This window comes from Labrus mixtus, chromosome 17, assembly GCF_963584025.1.
Source record: "Labrus mixtus chromosome 17, fLabMix1.1, whole genome shotgun sequence".
Lineage (NCBI taxonomy): Eukaryota > Metazoa > Chordata > Actinopteri > Labriformes > Labridae > Labrus > Labrus mixtus.
In genome coordinates, this window is record NC_083628.1 from 13013331 (window position 1) to 13036519 (window position 23189).

Consider the following 23189-nt stretch of genomic DNA (forward strand, 5'->3'; position numbering starts at 1 on the left):
CAAGTGGTTTTCATAGACATCCAATTACACTAAGAGATGACATCTGGTGAACTGCAGCACATAAATAAGGTGAAAGGAAAGACAAGATTCAGTCACCTCAGAGAAACTCCAGATAACCAGACAGAGCTCGGCTGATAGAGATAGAGGAGAGGGAGAGGCAAAGGAAAGAGGGAGGGGGCCAAACGAGAGGGAGCCACACACAGGAGGAAAGAAGAGAGGCAACGCGCTGCTCCTGCTCTCAGAGAGGCAAAGACTGAGGAGAGATACGGAGCACAGCTCACTGACAAGACGCACAACAAGAGAGGGGAGAAAGACAAGAACTACCGAGCTCTGTTACACACTGAAGTAACTTCAAACCAGCTCTGCAAAGAGAAATAAAGACAGCAAAGAAGAGAAGACAGTCTGGATTTTGTGACTTTTTTTTTTTTTATGGCCTCCCTTGCGTGGATTTCTCTGAACATTTCATGAGATGCAGCATTAATCTTTTTGACCTTCCTGTTTGTATTTATTCACTTTGTACTCAGCAAAGAGGCATCTTTTATCCAGACCTCCTCCTCCTCTGCCTTCCTGAAGAGAAACGGTTCGGGAGATGTGTGTGGAGTAGATTTTAGTCGTGTGTATGAATGAAGTATTAATGTATGTTTTTGTCTTCGGAATTGAGCTTGAAAGGTTTACGGTCAAACTTTTAAAAAAGGATTTTTCTAGCGCGTGAGAGCAACGACCAGCAAAGAGCGGCAGTGTTGGAACGGGGGAGGAGGTGGTGAGAGGTCTTTGAGGCGAGCCCCCAGTTGTTCCCATCGTGAGGTGATCTGAGTTATGGATGTTGACACATTCCTGCGGCACTGCTGAGGAATAAACAGCACCAGGGACTACAGCAGAGTCAGCCGCAATACCGCAGGCTTCAACCACCATCAGCAGCTGCATCGCCATCTCCAGCTCCATCACTCAAAAAAAAACTACATCTGCTGCCACAAATAGTCTTCAAACAGGTCACTCTACAGGTTTCATCACCTACAGCTCCAGTGAGGGTGGGGGTCCCTGTACAGAGGAGGTGTAGGCGGTCAGCCAGGGGGGGTTTCTCCCACTCTTGTTTCCTCTCCCTGCACCCAGCTCAGCATGCCCCAGCCCCTGAGCACCTCCACAGCTCTCCCAGCTCCACTACCATGTGTAGATGGACAGTGACACAAGGTGCACCGGTCGCCTGGTTCTCCTCCCACCCCTGCCGCAGATCTCCTTTACACCTCCTCCCTCCCATCACCTTCCTCCTCCTGCTTCTCCTGCTCGGACCTTCCTCGGCCTCACCGCTCTCCACTCTGTCACCAGACCCTAAAAGGAACCAAAATGCACCAGGAGGTAGTGCTTCCGACGTCTTCACCTCACCCTTTCCACTTTACTCATCGCCGCAACCTCTGCACGCATCCTCCGCAAGGTTGCCAAGGGCGACAAATGTTTCGTCGTCCTCAGCTTCAGTTGTCGGGCGCCACGTGCGGAGCAGTTACAACCATCTTCAGGGAGATGTGCGCAGGAGGAAACTGTTCTCCTACCAGAAATTCTTCCTACGCATCGACAAGAAGGGGAAAGTTAATGGCACCAAAAGTGAGGACGATCCGTACAGTAAGTCAACTTTTTTAAACTGTGTTTTTTGTATTCTTTGTTTTATGCAACAATTGAAATCTGTAGTACTGAGCCATTGTTTACACTGAGACTTTAGTTTGCAATAAAATTGAAATAAATGCTGGAGAATGCAAAGGGAAGTCTAATTTACAAAGTAAGTAATTAAAGAATTTTATATCAGTGAATAGGAAATGATGCACTCTATTTCTGTCATTGTTCATTTTTCTATTAAGAGAGACGTCCCCGTTTTTCCATACTTTAGAACCTTTGCACATTAAGACAGGTGACTGGGCAAGAGAACAAATACCAGAGCTGCTTGATTCAAAGCCTTTTCACCTGTTTGCAAAGGGAGCAAGCATAGTTTCCAGACTGCAGACAGTTAGAGAAGAGAGTGCATGACAGTGAATAAGGAAAAAACTAAATGAGTAAGCCAGGGAGATAAAAAAAAAGAGAGAGATGAGCCCCTGGAACCAATTAGAAATTGCCCAGAGAAAGGTCTTCTTCTTCGAGGAAATATCTAAAACAGGGCTATTACCAAACCCCAGGGGAGAATGACAAGTACTTTTGCTCTTCGCTGCAGCTATAATAGTAGCAGGCATATGCTAAGCATGAGGTTATACTGAATCAGATGTAAAGTAATAACCATGCAAATCACGCTCCCTTTCTCTGGTTTATGCATTTTGAGGGCTATGAAACATGATTTTAACCTTTATTTATGCTGAGAAGGTTCACTGAGCATACACATGCTCTTCTGTCAGCGCCGCTCAGCATCATGTTCACACACTTACACTCCTTCACACAGGCGAGACTCCTTTTCCTCCAATGAGGTGCAACAAGAAACTGTACTGGGGCCTTTAAGAAACCTTGAGATAACTTAATTGACTTTAGGACGGGTTGAAGAATATCAATGCACGGATGAATCTTAAATTCTTGAATATCTTGCGGGACAATAGGACTGGAAATAGATTTTTAAAATATGCATAGAATTATTGTGTGATATTTTTGCATTTGTTTCAGTTCATTGAAAAGCAAACTGTGCAAAAAGTATCACTAACTTAGTCGTATGCAAACCTCAACAAACGACCATATCTTTCCTCCAGCAAATATACAGACTCTTAAGGGTAATCATTATCATTTATGACTGATGCAGAACAGAAAATCAGCTGCAATCATTCTGTACTCTTTATCATCTTTATCTTCCAGTTAAACACATCTGGAAGTTCTCCAGCACTGCCACAGAACCCTGTTCTGCGAGTAGCTGCAGCACCCTGAGGGCACATTGACAGTAGTTGTTGAGGGAGAACAGAACATTACTCCCACACTTACCTGCTCACGGTCTCCCCAACAGATCACTGAATTAGACGAGTGACATCCAAAACACGAGCGACTTTCTTAATGCTTACACAACTGGCTCTCGCTGCATGACGTTTATTGTGTGTGTGTGTGAATCTGTCTGAGCATGTAATGTGTGTGTCTGGTAGTGAAACCTACATGAATGGATCTTTATCACTCACACAGTTTGATACACATGTCATAGGTTTGTATGCATCTGTCTGTGTGGGTTCAGGGTGCTGTACAAGCCTCTCCTGCTAAGACACACACACACACACACACACACACACACACACACACACACACACACACACACACACACACACACACACACACACACACACAGAGCATAGAGAGGCCAGTCTTGCACATGGCCTCCATATGGCAAAGCCCACTTTTATTAGGGCCAGGGCCAGTGTGAATATGAGTGTGCACGTGTGTTTGTGTGTGTGCCACTCAGACACCAGGGCTCTGCCAGACATGGCTGAAGGAATTTCAATTAGCGTCCCCCCCTTCCCCCCCCACCTCCTCACCCGCAGTCCTCTCTGACATACACATGTTCATGTATACACACTCACACTCTTTTACACACATGCACAAAAAAAGCCCAACCAATAGGGCTTGACGTGTCACTAGGTAAAACTGCATCAGGTCATGATATTAGAAAGGCAATCCATCATTTTCAACAAGTCTTGCCTCGTAAATGAAAAAGTAGGTAAGAACTTTTTTTTTTTTTAAAGAAAAGGAAAACACTTGAATGTAAGGTTTGGAAGCCAATCCTTTCAGGTCATGGTTTCTCTTGGCAGCAAATTTAGAAGGCATTTCATCAAGTATCTAACTGATAGCGAGCGCAGATGTTTAGCATATTTCAGACTTTAACAAAAAAAAAAAAAAAAGTGGGTGGAAAGTTGGCGACAAACTTCTGGCGATTTTGCAGTGCTGAAATAATGATGAAGTAATGTGTGTATCTGCACACTGTCATGGTATATGTGTAGGTGCATTGACTGTTGGCATCAATGCACAAGCTTGCACGTGCAATAGTTTGTGCGCCACTTCCTGCTATCTCACACGTGTTCTGAAATCAGCAGAGAACAAATTGTACCCTTTTAACGGAACCAAACAGAACAATTAAATCTCCTGGTCTAACTGACAACATGGATGTGGTTTTCCCAACATGTGAGACATTATGTTTTTCTGCACAACCAATAGTTAATTGCTTGTTTTTTATATGCTACAGATTTCAACATTGTTCATTTATACTGTACAGTTTCGGAGCATGTACAACCAAAACAACCGCTTCAAAGCTGCGCAGACTTTTAGAGAAAGTTCATCTTTGATGCAGTTTTCTGGCCTTCATGTGCTCATTAAAAACACATGGTTCTTTTCCTGTGATATATAGCTAGCTTGCAAAAAAATCCCCTAAATTTACAATATCCTATCATACAACAGAATATAGCTACATAACAGAGTGTACTGAAGAGCCCCAATAAGTTGACCCAAGACATTATTATTGACCTAACTGGAGCACTCCTTGAACAAAAGCTTCAAATTGAAGAGTGGCGAGGGGGCGGTTGTTAGCTTTGTTATCGTGGTCTAGTAGTCTGGTAATGTTCAGGAGGTCAGATTGCAAATGAGAGTCATTAGACGGTGTCAGAGGTGGCGAAGAATTTTCAGCTCCAGCTCTGGGGTCGACTCTCCTCCGCGGTCGAGCCTTTCTAATCATGTTGTCAAAGCTGAGCGCAGTACATCATGCAGGGGCTGCGCTGTGAATGTGTCTGTAAACTTGTCTATTTGTGTCCTGCACCCATCTCACCTTATAACGGCCTTCAGAATAAGACGCTCCCCTACTCTGAATATGCAAGTCTTTGTCAAGTGATTACACTGATCCTGCTCCCACCGATCTCTTCGTCCACAACCTGTCACATCTTGTTTACAAGCATTGGAATAAAGCGATGAAACAAATGGACATGTGTTTGCAGTCGGACCGCAGACTTGTGGTTGTACGTAGCAAAATTAGTATCAAATGGTGCCAACTTGACCGCAGTTGGAGCTTTTGATTCTCACTGCAGTCACCCGGGTTGCTGAAGCTGCCACACAAACTTATTGTCAACATTAATCACAGGCGACACATAATCTGCTGACACGGATTAATCCAACGCAGCACTATTTATGGAGAGGCTAATAAACTGGATGTTATTCTGATTTAGTGGAGGCTGTCCATGTCCAGGGTAATTACACCGACCAGCCCCCTCTGGTTTAACCTCTACCTATTGACCCCAGCCAGGAAGCTTTGTTAATGGAAAGGTCAATGCTACATGTAATGTGTCACGTTGGGCGGTTCTGTTACTCTGACAATGATAGTTGAACCAATTTTCCCGTTCAGATGAATCAAGCTAAATAACTTTATTTTGAGAAACATATTCTCTTGTAACTTTTATTTCCTATTTTGCAAAAGTATTCGGTCTTATATACAACTAAACAGTTGTATTTTCTTGATTTGAGTTCATGGAACGCAAAACAGAAACATCTTCAATCTCTGTATTACATATTTACAACCTCTTTCCAAATGAATGTGTTTTTAGCATTTTTTTTATTACTTTGAAGTTAGACAAGCCAAGGCAGATCACTTCATTAAAAAATAATTTTAAATCCATGTTACAAGTGGAATTGAACATATTAACATTATTTTACTGCTCTGGCAGTTACCCATCAGGATTATGTGTTTAAATAAAGATTTCTGAGGCTAGACTCCATATTTTAAAAAAAAGCTAATATTATCCGTCTTGTTCTCGTTAAATCAGAGAAATGCAGAATAAATGCGTTTCAGACAAATTTGATTAAGGTCTTATGAAACACAATCACTTCTTACCATCTCCTCTGTGTCCATTAACCTCCAATGACTCAGCAAAGTACGGCTAATTTGCAGCAAGTGCTGTCATTCCCATTTTTTTTTTCACTCAACATCTTGAAATTATTCCCGGTCTCTCCCATTTTCTTTTTCTGTTTCCCTATATTGGATTTTGCTCCTCGCTCTGCGCCTGATGAGCTGAGTTTAGGGTTCTCGTGGGAAAAAGTAACATTGTAGTCCATAAAAGAGAGTTATGAGGAGTTGCTGGATGCTCCAGAGGTTAGTGTCAGCGTTGCTTTTCATTCAAAGTTACTCTGACATCTTCATGGACTCTTGTCTACAAGAGCCGTAAATAAAAGTGGTGAGCCAATGTCACCGCACAGGCTTGTTCAGGAAACACTGAACCTATCATTGAGGCTCCTAAAGCTGCCAGGGCAGAGTTTAACATCAGCCATTACATCCAGCTGTACTCTGAAAACATTCAATAAACATATACTACCTGCACAATCCCTTCCATATTCGCTCCCTCTGATCGTCTCTCCACCAATCCTTATCATGGTTTAAACAAACAGGGACTGTTTCTAAGAGGTAAAGAGTAACACTGACCCGCTATTTACCCAATAACCTGATGCCATCTTTAAAGCTATTCTCTACCTGAATGGATGAAAGAACAAATGGTGAAGTTTGTTTTTATCTCAAAAGCAGCAGGAGTCTGGATCAAATCATGTCCACTCTGATTCAGAACTAATTTTACTGGAATGTACGGAGTAAACACTCTCAATGAAACAATGAAACCTTGAAACAATGAATCCTTATCTTACGTAAGAGCAGTGTTACTCTACTGTGACTTGCCTTTTATAAATTGGAAATTCTATAAAGGAGAATGAAGCCAGGCGATATCATCAATAACACGTTGTAAACTGTCAAGAATGACAGACTAACAAGCTGTCTACTGAGATTTACTGGAAGTCTAGTACACTTCACAAAAGTTCTTACATAATCTTGGATGCCTTGACATGAAATGTTCAGTTTGGGACAATAGTTAATCACACGCCTAAGGACCGGGTCTTCAAAGGCTCAAATACTAAGACTTTTTGCTATGTCATGTTGTGTAGAGGCAGCTGGGAATTTTAGGAACTTTGTAGGGCTCAAATAATATTTCTTTATGCAAAAAAAATTGTTACCATGGTAAGAATATTTATTTTGTTTTTTGGGCACTTTTTTTGAAATCCAAGTATATTTAGTGATGGTATTGATAAGGTTGTCAAAATGTCCAATCCTTTGATACATTCCAATACCAGGTGTTTGAAAACGATATTACCGCCAATCAATAGTCATATTTCTCACCCAAAGTTGCTGCGAGAAATAAAGAGAGAGAGAGAGAGAGCGAGAGAAATTCAAAGAGGACACAAATACTGACATTTCTCAACTCCATGGCTTCACCTAAAATATACTTAACAGATGTGTCTCTAACAAATAGACAGAGAGAATAGAAGGTAAGAATGTCTAAATTGCAAAAATACATTAGCAAGGTTTTGGTACCGAAAAGCTGAATGAAATCACCAAAGAGTGAGTGCACAGGGCTTTTGTGCAGTCGTATAAGAACAGGTATACATATCATTTAATTCTACAAGAATCATATCCAAGTTTAAAATTCTGGTAATTGACACCAAATGGTTATGATAAAAGTTGTTGTGATAAGCTATATTAAGCTGTACTAAAGTCAATGATCACAAAATATACATTTTTAATCCATTTCCAATCAATTGTGGTTAGACTTGGATGCCTTAAATGCAAAGTTTTTGTGAATTTGATCAATTTTTGTTCTTCCAAAATACATGAGCTGAGTTTTAAAAAGTCAGTCATCACATATGGTTAAGGCATTGGGTTATCAGATGAACCATTTGACTCCATAACTGTCCAAATAGGGTAACTTACAGGCAGCACATGTGTCTAAACTTGGCATCTCAGGAAAAGTGCAATGTTGGAAGCAATTGGTCTAACTCTCCAAAAGTAGAGAGAGAAATGAAAGTTCCCATCAAGATATTGGTTAGGCCATTCTATAATATCTAAGTTCAATTTTTCTACTTTAAAAACCCTTTCTTGCCAAGCGTCACTGAGGACAACGACAGGATCCGTCTCATTTTTCCATCACTGTCTACATACTTCCTTTCATCACCACTTGATATTTTCCCATCAATTCACCCCGCTGTCCATTAATGTGTCAGCGACAAAAAGACTGAAACAAGAACCAGATTTTTTGTGCACCCTGCCACAAACCCAAGCCGCCAGGCACCACCTTAAACAAAAGTCTTTGAGCAGCAAATCATGTTTCTGTGAAACCTTCGGCTGCTTTGGAGAGCTGCGACTCTCTGACGAGGAAATGGATCCAAACACAGAGAGTCAATTAGTGTCCGCAAAAAAAGCCTAAGTTGGACGTCTTTGTTTTTGATGGACGGTCTTTTTCATTGTTTATGTTAGGTGGATGAATTTTTCACAGTGCAATCATAAATATCCAAGAAGGAGGGAGCAAGAGAAGGGACACATTAGAATGATGGATTCTCTGACATACAACAAGTTCTCGGGAATTGAAATGTATAAATACTATCAAGATTATGTTTCCGTAAATGTTTCCATGTAAGTATTTCTTTGTCTTTACCTAAATCATACGTGTACTCCACACAACGAAACCCTTAGGTTTTGAAAGCTCCAGGGAGTCCTTTTGAAGTATTCCTAAAGGTGCTTGTTGCATAAGAAGCATGTTGCACATTCAGCAATGTTTGTCTCTTTTCAGAGCTGTCCTAACAATAATCCAACCGTTTGTTTGTGTCTGAACAACAGAAGGTCATTACATTTGGAAACACACTCAAGAAACAGAATCGCAGCGTTTTTTTGACTCAGCATGGAGTAAACAGTGATGGGAAAGTTAGCATCATTTACAGTTGGGGACTTGAACTATTTGCATATTCAGCAAGATGCTTTCCTCTAAGCAAAGTCAGAGCCTGTTCTTATTTGTTGTTATTCATTGTAAAAGCATAAAATATAAAGTAAAACATTCTCTGGTTGAATTCCCTTTACTGCAACAAAATCACAAGCCCTTTTGGTATTTTGTGTTTGAGTAATTTAAGCTAAATCTAATAAGTCTTCCCTTTGGATGATGCAGAACAGTGACCTCTTGTAGCAGTAAACTGAACAGCTGTCCAGTGGATGGAAATGTAGATCCAGTGCTGTTAAGAATCATAATCATGTATTTATAAAGTTCCCATAAAATAGCAATCAGATATTCATTTGATTCTCTTCATTAATCCCACATGTTTTCCTGGAAGTTGGGAGGGATTGGCTTTAACAGCAGCTGAGTGCTAAATGTGAGAATATGAAGACAAAAACATAGTGACAACCTATTTTTGCTAAGCGATTCACTGGACACAAAATAAGTTACCGTCCTTATTTAGGATGAGTCATCAATACTTTTTTTACCTCCAAAAAATGAGAAACTTAGAAGTACTATTTAAATACCAGCACATTTGAAATAACTGATATACTGGCTGAATATTTTATGGCCAGTGCAAGACATACAGTATGTGATAAAAAATGGAAATCTTATCTGCTTTGAGGGAATTCTTGAAGATCAATTGGTTCTGCTCCAATGTGACGTTTTTCTGCTTTTCTCCTTTTCACAATTAATTAAATCCTTTTGGGATTTTGGTGGGACACAATATTTGAAGATGCTTTCTTGTTCTGTAAAGCATTAGGATTGTCACTTTCATATTTTCTTAATTAGTTTTGCAGAACTGTTCATCAAATCGTTCAAGAAAATAACTTTTAGATTAGTTGACAGAAACAGTCATCAATGTGGTATTTGAAGTACTGTAATTTAAAAATGTATTTCTCAACTGATAAGTACTTCATCTATATGAGATCTTCTCTTGTAAAAGCACTGATACTGAAAGTGTCTCTTTGGTGTTAGCCTTGTGCATATGAACAGACAGAATTCATGGCCTGTTAAACCGTGGGAGGTGAAGAAATACATCTGTGACAGATAACATCCACCAACTACACACACACACACACACACACCTCGTGTTCCTGCTCCTCCATACTCTTCTGAGTCACCCATACCTTGCTAAACACACACAGAAACTCACACACAAACACACACAGCATGAAAGTGAGGGTCCTAATGGAGTCATCAAAGGTAGAGCTGAAAGTTCAGTCCAGAGAGGCATCTGGACAGCCTGGTCGTTTGAGCAGAGCAGGAAGGAATGCCAGCTAATTACCCTGTGTATGTGTGTGTGTGTGTGTGTGTGTGTGTGTGTGTGTGTGTGTGTGTGTGTGTGTGTGTGTGTGTGTGTGTGTGTGTGTGTGTGTGTGTGTGTGTGTGTGTGTGTGTGTGTGTGTGTGTGTGTGTGTGTGTGTGTGTGCGCGCGCGTGTGTGAACCGATGTAAATGCATTTGTGAGTAGAGACAAAGAAAAGAAAAAACGCAGAGAGAGAAAGATTTATGTGACAAACTGAATTGTATCCCTGCATGTCAGTGCATATATTTGTGGTGTAAAATAACAAGATTTCTAAAGCTTTGGAGTCCAACACCAACAACCCAGACCACAACAGTTGGGTAAGATTGCACAGGCAGCTGAACTGTAAATGAAAAATGTGTGAAATGCAGACGGTCGTCACAGCACTTTGCCTGAAAACATAACTCCTGCCGTGTCAGGCCCGTGAAATATTTTGACAGAAACTGGCAGCTTTTGCACTTTATCATGTTACAAAGTCAACTGTGTTAAAGGATTCACAGTTTCTGTTCTGTTCTTGATCTCCTGATATCTCGTTTGATTTCCTCACTGCCGCTCTTAATGTGTCACATAATTTGCCTTGGTCTTGCTGCGCTCAGTAGATCGATCGCACATTATGGGGTTTTCTCAGATCCTGTTTGTTTGATTTTTTTTAATAATCTGCATGTGATTTTCCTCGCCTACCTCCTCCTGTTCTGAACTCACACACAGCTCGAACAGTGTGTGGTTTCAGCTATTTCCGTCGAACAAGGGAGACAGTGATGTGAGTGTTTCTGTCAGGGAAGGAAATAAAACCAATATTGGAGCAGGAATACGCTGTTTGATACAGCGAGTGCAGCTCAAATTTTACAATTCCTGCTTTGCCTTCAAAGTAACCCGTTTAGTGCAGCACAAAGAGGTCACTCTGTGTCTGTTCAATATTATTTGTAACCTAGATATACAAAAAGAGCAAAGCCATTTTTCAGAACTGTTTCCAAAAATACTGTATTTGTGAAAATACTTGGCCATATTGAAAATCAGAAACAGGCCCTTTTTTTTTCTCAGCTTTGGTTAAAATCCGTTGGCCAGGCAGGCTTTGATGTGGCCACTTAGCGCAGTATGATACTGTTGTCAACCACATCAGTCTAACCCAATACCTCAATGCTCCTCCAAACACAAAATATACAGCAATTTCCACTCCAACCCAGTGACTCCGCTAGCAAAACCTAGGAGTATTCTTTTCTCTCTTTATAAAGAGCCATAAATATTCAAGCGAACTCTGAGAGCAAATAACGCAAAGGACAGTTTAATCGTGGTAAAAGCATGGTTTGAGGGAAATGTTGAAGCAGCCAAGAAGGCCTGTTTGCAACAGATTTTTTGCATATATACATTTGCAAAATACAGTAGAATTTCACACTGGTGGTCCATTTATTTTCTGCATTCCTCTATTCGCCTGTTCAATCACTTTGTGTGGATTTTCTTTCTTTTGATTCTTTTGGCGGTCACATGGATGTAAACTCTCATGTCACAATGAATATGAGATGTCGTCAGTCATAGCTTAAAAGAGAAAAATTATAATTTATTTAAACCTCAGCTGATTCAAATCAGACATTAAATCTTAAAACAATACATAACAGAGCCACTCTTGCCTCTTGTTTCCTTGATGTCACTTTTATTTTTCAAAGAGAAAGTGGAAGAATTAGTCAAAGTGTTTCATACCAATATCCAAGAATATTGGCCCCAGAATAAAAGAACTAAACCATTTCCATTCTTCCCACTGAGGAGAGTTCATGACACAAACGTGTCTGCGAGCGACAATATTTCACAATATGAGTGAAAGCCGTCTCTCAGGGCTAACCGGCACACAGTAGACCCGCTCACAGCAGGTCACCGTGTCGAGGTCAGACTGTGAACAACCACGGTATAATCTTCAAAAAGTCCACTGGGTAAACAATGAAAAACATTTCCATAACCTCCCGTAACCTTTAGGTTCAGCTGGAGTCTCAGCTGGAGTCCCAAAGGGGGCGGGGCCAGGGGAGCGAAGGAAGGTCTTTGTTTGTGTGTAACCATTTGGAGTTAGGGTTAGGGTTAGTGAGCATGTTGTTATGTAATGTTTTCGTTTGTGATTCTATGTTCGGAATGTTAAATGGAATGGAATTTTTTTTTTATGTTGCCAAAGCTATCATCTGTCGTGCTGTTGGAGCAAAGATTCTGTCTCAAAAGTGACAAATCAAGGGACAGTTGGACTTTGAATGAAGTGCAGAGAAACATATTTCACCAACTTTAATTTCAATAAATCTACTGCTACTTTTTCAAAATCTTTATTTTTTAAGGGGTATGGAAAGAAATACTGCAAACCTAAATTTACGTCTTGTAACCTGACTTTATTTTCTTCAACAGAAAGATTTTCAAAGACAAATGCTTATGTTTGAAGTGGTACATGTCTAAACAAGGACTTCTGTTGCAAACATTAGCACCAGTGGCGATTTTAGAGTCTCTTGGGGCCCTAAGCAAGAATCAATTGGGGGGCCCTCTAAACAGCGTTCATCCCCATCATGTCTGCCAGTGTCCCGGCTCTTACTCCTCTTCCTCTTTTTTCATGTTTCTTTTTTCTCTCCTATAGACGAATCGTTTCTCTTCATTTTTCTTTGTTGACTTTCACTGACGAACTTTGGTTTTCACAGCAATAATGCATGCAACGCTTAGCAGGGCAACAAGAATGGCCGTTGTCAGATGGGGCCCCCTTAGGAAGGTTTCCCTCTGTCATTGCAAAATTTGAACATTTTGTTCAACTGCTTTGGTTTAAGTTTGTGAGCCCTCAGGGGCCCCCTTCTGGTCTGGGGACCCAAGCAGTTGCCTGCATTGCCTGTTGACAAGCAGCGCCTCTGATTAGCACTGACTGCCCCCTCTACAGCCGCATTACCTCAAATAGCCAAATGTACAATATGACCAAAAAATAACTTTCTAAGCCTATCAAATGTAAAATAAGTTTCTAGGCAAACTAAAGTGTATGTTCTGTGAAGCTAAAGCCCTTGAAATAATAAGAAATTGTGTGTAATGTCTCTTTAACCTAAACAAAGAAGTTAACTGAGAGAATGAAGAAAGCTGATAGAAGTAGGAAACGTAACATGAAACATTCAGACAAAAATAATAGAAACTATAAAGTGAATAAATAATCTGGAGTTTAGGTCTACTTAAACTAAAACAAGCATCCATAGCCAATAGATTTAAAAAACACTACAAACTGTCGAACGCCAACATCACTTCTTGTAAACTAAAACAGAACTTGTTTAAGGTATTACAGCTGCTGGTCTGGACATGCATTCTTCTCATGAATGAGTGAACAGTTCTGCTATTTCAAACGGCAGATTCCCTTCACGTTGAAAGATTTAACAGGGTTACATTGGAGTTAAGTTTTGGCCCTGAAACACATTCTACCTCATAGTGGACTTTATGAAGTGGTTAATGAACAGGTTCTCACTGTTAGAAGGCCAGGCTGTGTTTATTTGTACTCATAGAGCTCAGTTAGTGTAACAGTTTGGATTCAGCTGGCAGAGACCCATTTGGCTCATTTTGATGAACGTTGTAGTGTTGCCCTGTTACACGCAGGTGTTTGCCCTTAGTAGCTTTTAGAAAAAAACCTTTTATATTAGCTGAACCTTGTACTATTTGTACTTTCAGCTTTAGATCATAAAAACTATTTTTTTCTGCATTAAGAAAATGCATTCATACTGGGTTGAGATCAAGAAAACACAAGGAGGGAGACAGACTGCAGAAAAATACATTAACAGACTCAAGATGTAAATAAGAAGAGGTGTTAAATGGGGGGAAATTAAATGGTCAAATAAAAATATTAAGTTTTAAAAGCAATTTGAGCCTAAGTCCAGAGTTATTTGTGAGTCTGCATCAGCCTTTGTGTTTATCTCCAAAGCCTGATGTAAGATTCTGCGTCACAGGCTCTGGTCCTGTTTTTCTCTCTGCTATAAACTCTGTTGTTGCAATCTAAACCTTTTGTTGCAGCCTGGCCTTTTAACTCACAGGCAGACGGGCTGCTTCTGGTGACTGGTAACGGGGCCATAAAAGAGCCCTGTGCTTTGGGTTTTCTACAAACCACATCAAACGGATTGGAGGGGACGAGGGTTTGAACAGGTGGAGTGGCCTTAAGAGCGCCACAGACTTATCACAGCTCAGAAATGTCACTTAAAGTGCAATAAGATGGAACATTTAGAGCCTGATAGATCGGTGTTGTGATGTACTATGTTCTACTTCTTCAAGCTGGGAGATTTAACAAGCTTTATTTACCCAATTAGGAAAGAGTGGGGACAGATTAATACCCATTCAGACTTCAAAGCAACAAGGCCATTAACGATTTAAGACACACAATTTTTATTAAATTGATTTATATTAATGCTAAACAGTCTCTTCTTCCTACTGAATAGCGAGTATGAAGAAGACTGTTGTTATCATCCTATAATACTGTCTAAAATGCTGCGGCAGTTATGGAGAGTTTAACAGTTAATACACCGACACCATAACATTACAAATAAGCCTCCACACACACCTCACCAGGCCGGATGCTATGCTGCAGATCTCTGTCTTAATGTTAAAAAAGAGGGGATGAGGGCACGGAAGGGGCAGCTGGTTAAAAAGACAAGTATGATTTATTTAAGATTTGCAGCTTAAAGAACAAAGTGAAAGTCATAGACTCGATCTTTTACCCATCCCCTCATAGTGTTTTTTTTTTGTTATTTCTTCTGATTTTTGATTAAAGCAGTGCTCATCTTCAGTCTTTCATGGTGACCTCAGTACTAGCTCTAGCCAGTTGTCTTCTTTACAGAAAATTAGAACAATTTGAATGTTTTTGGTAATCCATCAGGTCATAAAAAAAGACTCCTAGAGATAGGGTACTGATTACATGATGTCCCAGTTCCCTGTTCCTTTCTACTATTCCTGCAGCCAGGCTCCACTTCCTTCTGGGCCCTTTAACTAATCCTCTCAAACCACTGATAGTTTTATGGCTTGGTGTAACTGACTTTAGGAAGAGAGAAGAAAGGGCCGGCAACCACAGCTTAAACCAGTAATTGGGGCAGGCTTGAAAACTGATACGGACGCCTTGACCTCTTGCCAGCCTGGCAGCCACAGAGGCTCTCTCTCCGTCGCGTCCATGTGCCTGCCTGCGCTCCCCTGGTCAGAAAAACAAACAAGAGAACGGAGAAATGTTTTTTCCTGGCTTACACCTTGGTCCCAGGGCACACATCCCAAAAAGCTAAGCAGCAAATGAACGGGGCAAGAGGCCACTATGAGGTCTGACTGTAACCCAGTGGAGGAAAAAGAAATAGGGGGGTTCACTTGTGAAGAGCATAGAGATAATGTTTTCTCCTGTGTTTTGTTAATGTTTTCATGTAAATCATGTATTTCAAGCTGAGTCTTTTTACATCAATAGCACCTACATGTAAATTAAAATAAAATGATTGCTACCTGTGATTTTCTGAACTGTAGTATGTCAGTCATGCCTGCCTACCTGTGCACACTGCTTTGATGTATGTCTGAAAAGGGGTAGTTGGTCACAGTAAATTATATTCATTATGCACTATATTCCACACCCAAAGCCCCCAATGTGGACTTCCATGCACCAATGTTCAGAAAGTGACATTTCTTGCATATTCGGGGGGGGGAGTGAACTAGCCGTTTATGTTTTTTATGGGATAGCTCAATTACTCAATATGTTGATGACAGTCTATTTTACATGGAATCAAATCAGAAAATGTCTTTGTTGCAGTTACTTAGAAAAACATTTTCTTCCTCTCCAGGTTTAGAACATTTGTATTTTTTTATTTGATCAATGATCAAAAAAATAAATACATTTAGCAGAACATGCAGAAAATCCCTAAAATGTATGAGTACAATTTCATCTGATTAACCCATAAACACATATTTTGACATGTTTGTCTCTGTTCTTGATACATCAGGTATTCTGGAGATCAAGTCAGTGGATGTGGGAGTGGTGGCCATCAGGGGCCTCAGCAGTAACTACTACCTGGCGATCAGCAAGAAGGGCGAATTGTACGGAGCGGTGAGTAACAGTTTCACAATGATCTGCCAATCTAAACGTGGGATATCCATGATTTTTATCCCAGATGATCCTCTGCTTATATCCAACACTTATCAGTGTAATGATATTTCACTTTTTCAAGTGACACAGTGTTAAATCTGAATTTTAATGAAGCAAAGGTCTGCAAAAAAGAAAGAACTTTCTCCCTAAGCCACTTTGAATTTTCCTGAATGCTCTCTAAAACAATACAATGCATGACTCCAGAAATAGGAACCAAAGTTAATCAATGTGAGCTGGCCTCTCCTCTCCGCTACCTACCTCTCCTCACCGCTCCATTCAGAAACAGGAAACACAATCCTTTAGTTTCTCTATTCTGCTTCAGTCCCTCTGGGGAGAGCAGCCCTTGTTTCATCTTGTTTTCTCTACTTTCCTCCCTTTTCTCTTCCTCCATTTTTCCTCTCTTTTTCTTACTTTGAAAGACCCAAACTTTCAGCGTGTCTCTCCGGAGCCACACCACAGATGAAATGACACACGGTAGAGAAAGACAGAGAGGCATTCTGTTGCATGGCCTGAAACTGAATTCCCATGACGTCTTCTGCTAGGTGCAACACTAGCCATAGTAGCTCGGCGGTGAAGGGCCGGCGTTCGATTACACTTGATGGGTTTACACAGTGACTTCTTTATCCAGTTTCTTTATCCAGTGGTCATCAAATGAAATCATTGTTTCATTACATGGAGAAATTTTAGGTGACTCACAGCTTCATCATTGTTTTAAACTTTTACTGTAATTGTACAAATAAGAAGAAAAAAAGAACGGACAAATTCATTGTTTGGTTTGTGCAAAGTGTATCATGTTCAACAGTTATTCTTCTATTTAGACGTAGAGAAGATCTTGCCCACAACAACATGCTTTGAAAAACTGCACGGACATTCCTTTAAGGATTCATGAACATAATTTGATGTCTGAGGAACCAAGCAGTGTTAGGTTAAAAAAAAAGAAGCTGCACAGTGTCTATAAAATATTCTCATGTTGCTTTGGGAACATTAAGTTTTACTCCTGGAACCAATTTGAACAGCTGTGGCTAGGTACAGAGAGAGAGAGAGAGAGAGAGAGAGAGAGAGAGAGAGAGAGAGAGAGAGAGAGAGAGAGAGTTATATTGTGAATGCATGTCTGTTGTGTGTGTGTGTGTGTGTGTGTGTGTGCGCGTGCGTGCATGCATTCAGGGCAAGTTCATTTTCGCTCATGAATATCAACCGCATCCAGTTAACTGGCTGTTTAAGCGACGTTAGCCTTAAGCACAAAGGCAGCTTCTAGTAAACTGACAAATGTTACTCTCTCAGATCATTTTCTCTTTATTTAGCAGTGGGTGGTCACTGCGGTAATGGAAGCCACAAACATGGTGTCCTGGCGCTCTTCGCTGGCCCAGAGCCCAAATTTGAAGAGGTCACACATCTCACGCCTACCTTTCTACCTCCACCCAATCCAACAGAAACCCACAACCACTCAACTGCAGTCCAGTGACACACAAACAACTTCTTTACCGGTCAGAATTTCCTGTCCGGTATTTTTTTTTTTCTCCAGTGGGTATAGACTACATTAGGGTTTGTACAACAGGATCTTCAACAATGCAGATCGTTTGTTGATCTATGTTGTCCCAATATGTAAACCTGAACATGGTGTTGCTGTGTCAAAGGCCTAGAGGAAGAATTTTAAGAGCTTTTATTTTGATAGATGATCACTTCAATAATTAGTCAGTGAAAAGTTTCCTCGTCGATAGTGCCTTTCCATTTTCTCCTCACATTTCCTAAATCTTTGATAATCTGGTCTGATCCATTTTTTCCTTATATGACATTTACACTCTTCGTCTCTCCCATGCAGAGGGACTTCGGTGTGGACTGCCGTCTGATTGAACGCATCGAGGAGAACAAGTACAACACCTACGCTTCAGCAGAGTGGCGCAACAAGAGGAAGCACATGTTCGTGGGACTGAACGCCAACGGCAAACCAATGAGAGGGAGGAAGACAAGGAGGAAAAACACAGCCACTCACTTCCTGCCCATTGTGGTACAACCACGATGATTGGACTTATAAGCCATAAGAGAGCTTTGTACACTGCAGGCTACCAGACTTTGTTGAGGTACAGCAATATTGGACTGATCTAAATCAGATCTGAATGATGCACTGAGGAGGAAAAGAACTGAAACCTATGAACATTTTATCTCTGTTGGATAGAGGCATTTCTATTTTTAAAGAAAGAAATAAGATATATTGCTATACATTGTATATATTATTTTCAGTTTTAAGTTATCAAGTACATTGGCACGGTAGAAAATATGAAAAGAATTGAATCTGTGCCAAAATGTGATTAGTAAGTACATTTCCAGATTTGTATACATGTGAAGCTCTGGATTAAGATATGACATTGTGTGTAAATGAGGAGGGACAAGAAAAGAGGAGGAAGTATCGATAGGAAGGAAGACGAGGAGATCGGAAAGAGAGCATGAAAAGGAAAAGTCATTTAGCTCCAAGACAGCAGTCTAACACTATCATCATGTTTTTCCCTTTGATTTATTTATTTTGTGTAATATTTAACAGAATAGAACAAAAACACTTTTTGACCATTTATGCTTCTGTTTTTGAATACTAATCATTTACCGGAATAAATATAAAGATACATTTGTCTTTAAGGTGTTTGACTGGCTTTAAATCCTTTCAGATATTCTTAGGGTTGTTCATATTGTAATTCAACATCCCACAGATAGAAATAAATACATATACATGCAAAACACTCAAGAAGATGCTTCATCAGTTGACTTAAGTATTACTTTCACTTTTTCTCTCAGTGTAATTATGCAAAGTGCTGCAGCTTAAAAGTATAGCTTAGTGTGCAAAAATGAGTGTGCTCCAGTTTACTGCCATTTTCAAAAATGAGCTGTCATTTTTTTGTTATGAAATCGCAACAAGAAAGTCTGTTATTCTGAAAAGCTGGTTTATGTCAAATGCACAGACCTAACTCTAACTGTGAGCTGTTTAGAGGCCATTTGACGCAAACTCCAGTAAAATCCTAATGAAACTCTGACTGTGCTGAATACACGACCAAAATTCTAAAACTTAATAAGCATTAGCATATTCCACAGAACTTTTTAAGAAAAGGTTATATTTAAAAAGGCATTGTTTAGAATAAGGAAACAGAACATTATGTTGAAATACCCTGCCTCGATGCAGTGCAGTGTATGTAATCAGCATGTTAAACATCATGGTCAATGATACTAACTTGACACTAGATTGACCTTTCACCTTGCCAGATGTAAACTAGCTTGCTGGCTAATTTACCTAACACTAACCCTGTTTTTATCATACAGACTAAATTCATAAAATCATATACAAAATAATAATGTATTAAGTGTTCAGGCTATGTAACTGTATACATAAAGTTCTTACAAAAAAATCTATTTCAATTGAATTGTGAATTTAAAATTAAGAGTGAAATCGATACGGAGAATTGGCTTACAGCCATATCTGAATGTTTTGTTTGGATGATGCTCATTCGCTTCAATGATGAACATTAACATTGTGTGGTCAAAAGCTTCAAAGCTATAAAATAGCCATGAGAAAGGACAATTTTCCCATTGTGTCAAAAATTCAAAAATCCCAATTCACGCTAAAGCTTTACATATTTTTTGCAACTTAGAGGCATCATTATTTACAGTATCCAATAATCACTCAGTGAGTAAGTAACTTTTTAAAACAAAACATGTATCAGGCATCTGTAACAGATTCAACTTCTGAAAGAAAGTTCAGAAAGCGACCTGGTTGACGATGTCAGGGGTTTTCATTTTTCATAAACCTCTCCCTTGCAAATGGCTAACATGGCCTCCTAGATTTGATTTGATAACAAAAAAGGCCAAACAGGCTTAAGAAATAGTCGACTTGCACGCACACACCTACACACATACACACACTTGTGCGGCTGGGTAAAGAGGTGTGTGCACTAGTGTGGTCTAGCAGCTGGGGAAGGCCTCTGCCTTGACCTTACTTGTCTGAAACCTGTTGCTGTGCCCCCGGAGACACAAAGACACATGGAGCGGGGCATATGGTTTAACATAAATATCACCGCCTTGTTTATCACCTGATTCTAATTAACTATGATGTCATGTTTTCTTTCGTTCCTCTCTCGCTTTCCCTCTTCAACTCCTTCTATTATGTTTTTGCTGCCTTGGTCTTGGAATTTTCCCTCTCTGCTGCGTTCAGTTTCACTTTTTTTTTTTACCTGTTGTTTTATTAATTTTGTCATTTCTTGGTCTGATCCGGTAATCTTGAAATCTGTCTGAACTTTACCAAGAGCAAAGTTATCTAACACACACACACACACACACACACACACACACACACACACACACACACACACACACACACACACACACACACACACACACACACACACACACACACACACACACACACACACACACACACACACACACACACACACACACACACACACACACACACACAATTGCATTTTTTTCATTGCATCAATCATTTCAACTCTCTGCCATCTGTTTTCTCTGAGTGTATATGTTTATAAGTTAATTTCCGAGTATGATGGAATCCACCGGAGTGGGTCTATCCCGCTGTGTTTATTACAAAGAGGACCTAGATCCTCTTTTTATGCGCAGGAATCCTCAGTGCCTTAAACTTGTGTCAAAATGTGAGTAAGTATGATGAATCAGAGCGAGATTCAAATTTCCTTTCATCCTCCCAGGGCATCTAGTCCTTTGTTTATATGATTACTTGGGTGTTCTGTAAACGACATATCAAGTACAATTACTTTGAAATGTGTTCAAGACACTGATCCTCTCCTCCTTCTTTCCCCCTTCGCCCTCCTCATAAAGTTCAAGGGCTGGCATTCCTAAGCCAAGATGTCTTCATTATTTGGTGGTAGACCTTCAGAGATCTACCTTTGTAAAACGGACTTATTACAAAACAGGAAACTAGACTCAAGTGTAGGTGTTTGAGTCAAATGTGTCCACTTGTTCATGTCAAGAACTTAGAATCAGTCTGTGTATATACAGTATATCATGAGTAGACCTCTCAGAATGTCATTTTATTGCACTTTTAATATGACTTAATGTGCTCTTGCCTCTAACCATAATGCATAACAAGACCAGACTTTAAAGGGGGGGGGGGGGGGGGGGGGGGCATTGATCCAAGACAGATGTTCCACTCTGATTATCAACCCCAGTGACATCTGAGTTGGTCTGTTTGGCGGCATGGGGGCCACGCATCTTCCTCCCGTTTTCTACAGTGGGCCTAACATGTTCCTAAAAACTGTTTTCCAATGTCACTTTTGAGTGTTGTGCTTGGATTTGTTTGGTTAGTGTTTGGTTTGTTGAGGCATGTGGCGAGGCTCAGTATGCGGTTTCTGTTTTGACTACATCAGGATCTATCAGACCTGTGTCGGACCTCAAATGAAACGTACACCATCGGCTTCACACGTTCACAGCTCCTCTGTTTGCTCAGAGAGTCTTGTGGCCGTGCGACCTGACCGCAGCAGCAGCTGTGAATATTTTACATCCCGGGGAGAGGGGCAGAGAGAGCCGGAGAGACAGAGGAGGGGATAGAGAGCGGAAAAAAAAGAGTTGCAAGCTCTCGATCGGAGAAGGACGTGTTGGTTGGTAGGGGAGGCGAATAACTGAAAGAACCACAGTCCTGGGGGCATTTATGGCAGTCATAGGGGGTTGGGGGAGCGCTAGAAAGAAAGGGAGGAGGGGAGATGTTTGCTGAGAGGGCAGCAGTTTGGACGGGATGCCAAAGGGTGAAAAGAGGGGGTGAGTGGTTGGGAGGATGAAGGGGTGATGGGGGCAATTTAAAGAGTTGCCAGAAAATTTTAAGTTGGAGGGTAAGGGGGGTTATTTAAAGGGGTATTTTCAGAGTTAAAGAGACATGGGGGGGGGGGGGGGGGGGAATCATTGGAAGCAGACCAAGGGAGTTCCTGGAACCCAGGAGGTGAACCATGATTCCTCCTTCTTTCATGTTCAGCTTCTTTCTACCTTGTTCCCTTTTCTCACCATTTGGTCCTCCTTAAGTCCACTCTTTGTCTTTGTTCGCTGACTCAAATTCATTCTAATATGTCTTTATGCCGTACAAACGTGAACAAGACAACCCCTGACCAGACTTGATTCATTCTTTATAGTTTATTTAAGTATTTCTGCCCCCTGGTCGGTGTCAGGCGAGGAGATTAAAACAGCACACTGTCAAAGAGCCCTTGCTTATATTTTCTACAGGAAAGATTAAAAGAAGGATAATATTTTTGAACCGTGCTTAAGCTTACTGAATAAAAGAGAAAAAAGTTGTGCTGCTTCGTCCAAAGGGGTCGATCAAATCCCCACAAAATGAAAGTTATTCTGAGAAGCTTGAATGAAGTTTACTCCAAAACACGGAAGCTCCGAAGTGCTTTTTAGCCTCACCAATCAGACAGTTTCAGTTTTACTCTAGATTGTCATAGACTAAAGTGCAGCACAGATGTCTTGGACAGCCTGTGCTGGTGTACGATATCTAAAATGCAGCTATCTGAAGATGCAGGCACGGTATTTTCATTCAAAAGCTTTTAAATTCAAATCATTTTTCCTTTCTGGGATTTTTTTCCCCTTCAAAATACTTCAAATATTGAAATTCAGATATAGAAGAAAGGATCATTTCATCTCATAACCTGTCATATCAAGAAGTTTGACTGCAGCTTGTCCCTTGAGACACACACACACATACACACACACACACACACACACACACACACACTGCCCTGCGTTTTTCCGTCTACCTGTCTGTTCTGGTTGAGAGGAGACTTGTACCTGGAGCGCAGCCTCCATCCTCACTTCTCCTGAGGGCTTCAAGTTTCCTCCAACAGGTGGCTCAAACATTTGCCTTGGCTTGCACTGAGGTAAGGTCTCTGTTTAAAAAAAAGGAAAAAAAAGAAGATAAAGTTAGAGCCTGTTAGCAGGGGAGAGAAATATTATGGCAGAGAAGTGACTCTGCCACAAATGTGGTGAAATATAAGTCCCTAAAGTAGAGT

General features: G+C 40.6%; 1 protein-coding gene across 1 annotated transcript; it reads left to right on the forward strand.

The window, feature by feature from the left end:
• The first annotated feature begins 828 nt into the window (after positions 1 to 828).
• fgf10a (fibroblast growth factor 10a) lies at positions 829 to 18787 on the forward strand. Its single transcript, XM_061061458.1, has 3 exons — positions 829 to 1614; positions 16034 to 16137; positions 17996 to 18787. The coding sequence occupies exons 1-3, from the start codon at positions 1164 to 1166 to the stop codon at positions 18194 to 18196; spliced, it is 756 nt and encodes a 251-aa protein (XP_060917441.1). The 5' UTR covers positions 829 to 1163; the 3' UTR covers positions 18197 to 18787.
• Positions 18788 to 23189: the final 4402 nt, after the last annotated feature.

Coding starts and splice junctions, on each gene's coding strand:
- fgf10a (XM_061061458.1), top strand. CDS start 1,164: ATGTGTAGATGGACAGTGACACAAGGTGCACCGGTCGCCTGGTTCTCC. Junction 1,615..16,033: donor AAGTGAGGACGATCCGTACA/GTAAGTCAACTT, acceptor TTGATACATCAG/GTATTCTGGAGATCAAGTCA. Junction 16,138..17,995: donor AGGGCGAATTGTACGGAGCG/GTGAGTAACAGT, acceptor TCTCCCATGCAG/AGGGACTTCGGTGTGGACTG.